The 5,000-nt window shown below is 38.2% G+C and overlaps 1 protein-coding gene across 1 annotated transcript in view; it reads right to left on the reverse strand.

The window, feature by feature from the left end:
- LOC134862845 (intermembrane lipid transfer protein VPS13C-like) overlaps nucleotides 1–5,000 on the reverse strand; it is a 106,885-nt gene that overhangs the window by 16,987 nt on the left and 84,898 nt on the right. Inside the window, 3 exon segments of the mRNA XM_063880943.1 lie at nucleotides 4,200–4,269; nucleotides 4,371–4,452; nucleotides 4,987–5,000. The exon segment at nucleotides 4,987–5,000 is cut by the window's right edge and continues 127 nt beyond it. Coding sequence (XP_063737013.1) covers nucleotides 4,200–4,269; nucleotides 4,371–4,452; nucleotides 4,987–5,000 — 166 coding nt within the window.

Raw genomic sequence — 5,000 nt, forward strand, 5'->3', positions numbered from 1 at the left:
TAAACTGGTTACCCTCACTTTAAACTGGTTACTCTCACTTTAAACTGGTTACCCTCACTTTAAACTGGTTACCCTCACTTTAAACTGGTTACTCTCACTTTAAACTGGTTACCCTCACTTTAAACTGGTTACCCTCACTTTAAACTGGTTTACCATCACTTTAAACTGGTTACCTCACTTTAAACTGGTTACCTCACTTTAAACTGGTTACCCTCACTTTAAACTGGTTACCCTCACTTTAAACTGGTTACACTCACTTTAAACTGGTTACTCTCACTTTAAACTGGTTTACCTCACTTTAAACTGGTTACCATCACTTTAAACTGTTACCATCACTTTAAACTGGTTACACTCACTTTAAACTGGTTTACCCTCACTTTAAACTGGTTACCTCACTTTAAACTGGTTACCCTCACTTTAAACTGGTTTACCATCACTTTAAACTGGTTTACCCTCACTTTAAACTGGTTACCCTCACTTTAAACTGGTTACTCTCACTTTAAACTGGTTTACCATCACTTTAAACTGGTTACCCTCACTTTAAACTGGTTACCCTCACTTTAAACTGGTTACCATCACTTTAAACTGGTTACCATCACTTTAAACTGGTTTACCATCACTTTAAACTGGTTACCTCACTTTAAACTGGTTTACCATCACTTTAAACTGGTTACCTCACTTTAAACTGGTTACCCTCACTTTAAACTGGTTACCATCACTTTAAACTGGTTACCCTCACTTTAAACTGGTTACCTCTCACTTTAAACTGGTTACCCTCACTTTAAACTGGTTACCATCACTTTAAACTGGTTACCATCACTTTAAACTGGTTACTCTCACTTTAAACTGGTTTACCATCACTTTAAACTGGTTTACCCTCACTTTAAACTGGTTACCTCACTTTAAACTGGTTTACCCTCACTTTAAACTGGTTTACCATCACTTTAAACTGGTTACTCTCACTTTAAACTGGTTACTCTCACTTTAAACTGGTTTACCATCACTTTAAACTGGTTACCCTCACTTTAAACTGGTTACTCTCACTTTAAACTGGTTACTCTCACTTTAAACTGGTTTACTCTCACTTTAAACTGGTTACACTCACTTTAAACTGGTTTACCATCACTTTAAACTGGTTACTCTCACTTTAAACTGGTTTACCATCACTTTAAACTGGTTACTCTCACTTTAAACTGGTTACTCTCACTTTAAACTGGTTACTCTCACTTTAAACTGGTTTACTCTCACTTTAAACTGGTTTAAAACTGGTTACCCTCACTTTAAACTGGTTCCCTCACTTTCAACTGGTTTACCCTCACTTTAAACTGGTTTTAACAGGTTTACCCTCACTTTAAACTGGTTTAACATCACTTTAAAACTGGTTTACCATCACTTTAAACTGGTTACTCTCACTTTAAACTGGTTACCCTCACTTTAAACTGGTTTACCCTCACTTAAAACTGGTAACCCTCACTTTAAACTGGTTTGCCATCACTTTAAACTGGTTTAAACTGGTTACCTTCACTTTAAACTGGTTGACCCTCACTTTAAACTGGTTTTAAACTGGTTTACCCTCACTTTAAACTGGTTTAAACTGGTTTACCCTCACTTTAAACTGGTTTACCCTCACTTAAGCTGGTTTAAACTGGTTTACCCCCACTTTAAACTGGTAACCCTCACTTTAAACTGGTTTGCCATCACTTTAAACTGGTTTTAAACTGGTTACCTTCACTTTAAACTGGTTGACCCTCACTTTAAACTGGTTTAAACTGGTTTACCCTCACTTTAAACTGGTTTAAACTGGTTTACCCTCACTTTAAACTGGTTTACCCTCACTTAAGCTGGTTTAAACTGGTTTACCCCCACTTTAAACTGGTAACCCTCACTTTAAACTGGTTTGCCATCACTTTAAACTGGTTTAAACTGGTTACCTTCACTTTAAACTGGTTACCATCACTTTAAACTGGTTTACCCCTCACTTTAAACTGGTTACTCTCACTTTAAACTGGTTACCATCACTTTAAACTGGTTTACCCTCACTTTAAACTGGTTTACCATCACTTAAACTGGTTACCATCACTTTAAACTGGTTTACCATCACTTTAAACTGGTTTACCCTCACTTTAAACTGGTTTACCATCACTTTAAACTGGTTTACCCTCACTTTAAACTGGTTTACCAGTTTAAACTGGTTTACCATCACTTTAAACTGGTTACTCTCACTTTAAACTGGTTTACCATCACTTTAAACTGGTTTACCATCACTTTAAACTGGTTTACCCTCACTTTAAACTGGTTTACCCAGTTTAAACTGGTTTACCATCACTTTAAACTGGTTACTCTCACTTTAAACTGGTTACCCTCACTTTAAACTGGTTACCCTCACTTTAAACTGGTTTACCCTCACTTTAAACTGGTTACCCAGTTTAAACTGGTTTACCATCACTTTAAACTGGTTTACCATCACTTTAAACTGGTTTACCATCACTTTAAACTGGTTTACCATCACTTTAAACTGGTTACCCTCACTTTAAACTGGTTTACCATCACTTTAAACTGGTTACTCTCACTTTAAACTGGTTTACCAGTTTAAACTGGTTTACCATCACTTTAAACTGGTTTACCCTCACTTTAAACTGGTTTACCCAGTTTAAACTGGTTTACCATCACTTTAAACTGGTTACCATCACTTTAAACTGGTTTACCCTCACTTTAAACTGGTTTACCATCACTTTAAACTGGTTACCATCACTTTAAACTGGTTACTCTCACTTTAAACTGGTTTACCATCACTTTAAACTGGTTACCATCACTTTAAACTGGTTTACCATCACTTTAAACTGGTTTACCATCACTTTAAACTGGTTTACCATCACTTTAAACTGGTTTACCCTCACTTTAAACTGGTTTACCAGTTTAAACTGGTTACCCTCACTTTAAACTGGTTACCCTCACTTTAAACTGGTTTACCATCACTTTAAACTGGTTACTCTCACTTTAAACTGGTTTACTCTCACTTTAAACTGGTTACCATCACTTTAAACTGGTTACCCTCACTTTAAACTGGTTACCCTCACTTTAAACTGGTTTACCATCACTTTAAACTGGTTACCATCACTTTAAACTGGTTACTCTCACTTTAAACTGGTTTACCATCACTTTAAACTGGTTTACCCTCACTTTAAACTGGTTACCATCACTTTAAACTGGTTACTCTCACTTTAAACTGGTTTACCATCACTTTAAACTGGTTACTCTCACTTTAAACTGGTTACTCTCACTTTAAACTGGTTTACCATCACTTTAAACTGGTTACCCTCACTTTAAACTGGTTACTCTCACTTTAAACTGGTTACTCTCACTTTAAACTGGTTTACTCTCACTTTAAACTGGTTTAACATCACTTTAAACTGGTTTACCATCACTTTAAACTGGTTACTCTCACTTTAAACTGGTTTACCATCACTTTAAACTGGTTACTCTCACTTTAAACTGGTTACTCTCACTTTAAACTGGTTACTCTCACTTTAAACTGGTTTACTCTCACTTTAAACTGGTTTAAACTGGTTACCCTCAATTTAAACTGGTTTCCCTCACTTTCAACTGGTTTACCCTCACTTTAAACTGGTTTTAACAGGTTTACCCTCACTTTAAACTGGTTTAACATCACTTTAAACTGGTTTACCATCACTTTAAACTGGTTACTCTCACTTTAAACTGGTTACCCTCACTTTTAAACTGGTTTACCCTCACTTAAAACTGGTAACCCTCACTTTAAACTGGTTTGCCATCACTTTAAACTGGTTTAAACTGGTTACCTTCACTTTAAACTGGTTGACCCTCACTTTAAACTGGTTTAAACTGGTTTACCCTCACTTTAAACTGGTTTAAACTGGTTTACCCTCACTTTAAACTGGTTTACCCTCACTTAAGCTGGTTTAAACTGGTTTACCCCCACTTTAAACTGGTAACCCTCACTTTAAACTGGTTTGCCATCACTTTAAACTGGTTTAAACTGGTTACCTTCACTTTAAACTGGTTGACCCTCACTTTAAACTGGTTTAAACTGGTTTACCCTCACTTTAAACTGGTTTAAACTGGTTTACCCTCACTTTAAACTGGTTTACCCTCACTTAAGCTGGTTTAAACTGGTTTACCCTCACTTTAAACTGGTTACCCTCACGCTGGTGGTAACTCACTTGATCTGCATGACGCTGCTGTGCTGGTTGAATCTTGTGATGACGGACACGTCGATGAAGGGCTTTGGCTCTGTAGAGTTAGAACTCCGAGTTAAAAACACAAAGTCAATCACCAATACAAATCTCCAAACCGTTCAACATGTTATTTTAGAACAATCAACAGAAGATCACCTGAGTCCAGAGCGATGGACTTGGGTGGGGGGACGGGGTGGAAGACGATGGGGAAGATGGCGCCGGGCAGGTGGTTGTCCACCTGCACACAGAGACTGTCAGCCATGCAGGTGTGTGAGTGAGTGTATCTGTTAGAGTGTGTATGTGTTTGTTTGTGTGTGTGTGTGTTAGAGTATGTATGTGTGTGTGTGTGTGTGTGTGTGTGTATGTGTTTGTTTGTGTGTGTGTGTGTTAGAGTATGTATGTGTGTGTGTGTGTGTGTGTGTGTGTGTGTGTATGTGTGTGTGTGTGTGTGTGAGTGAGAGTGTGTGTGTGAGTGTGTGAGTGAGAGTGTGTGAGTGTGAGTGTGTGTGTGTGTGTGTGTGTGTGTGAGTGTGTGTGTGAGTGTGAGTGTGAGTGTGTGAGTGTGTGTGAGTGTGAGTGTGAGTGTGTGTGTGTGTGTGTGTGTGAGTGTGAGTGTGTGTGTGAGTGTGTGAGTGAGAGTGTGTGAGTGTGAGTGTGTGTGTGTGTGTGTGTGAGTGTGTGTGTGAGTGTGAGTGTGAGTGTGTGAGTGTGTGTGAGTGTGAGTGTGAGTGTGTGTGTGAGTGTGAGTGTGAGTGTGTGCGTGCGTGTTTACCTGCAGCCAATGCA

The sequence above is a fragment of the Eleginops maclovinus genome, chromosome 4, assembly GCF_036324505.1.
Source record: "Eleginops maclovinus isolate JMC-PN-2008 ecotype Puerto Natales chromosome 4, JC_Emac_rtc_rv5, whole genome shotgun sequence".
NCBI classification, from domain to species: domain Eukaryota; kingdom Metazoa; phylum Chordata; class Actinopteri; order Perciformes; family Eleginopidae; genus Eleginops; species Eleginops maclovinus.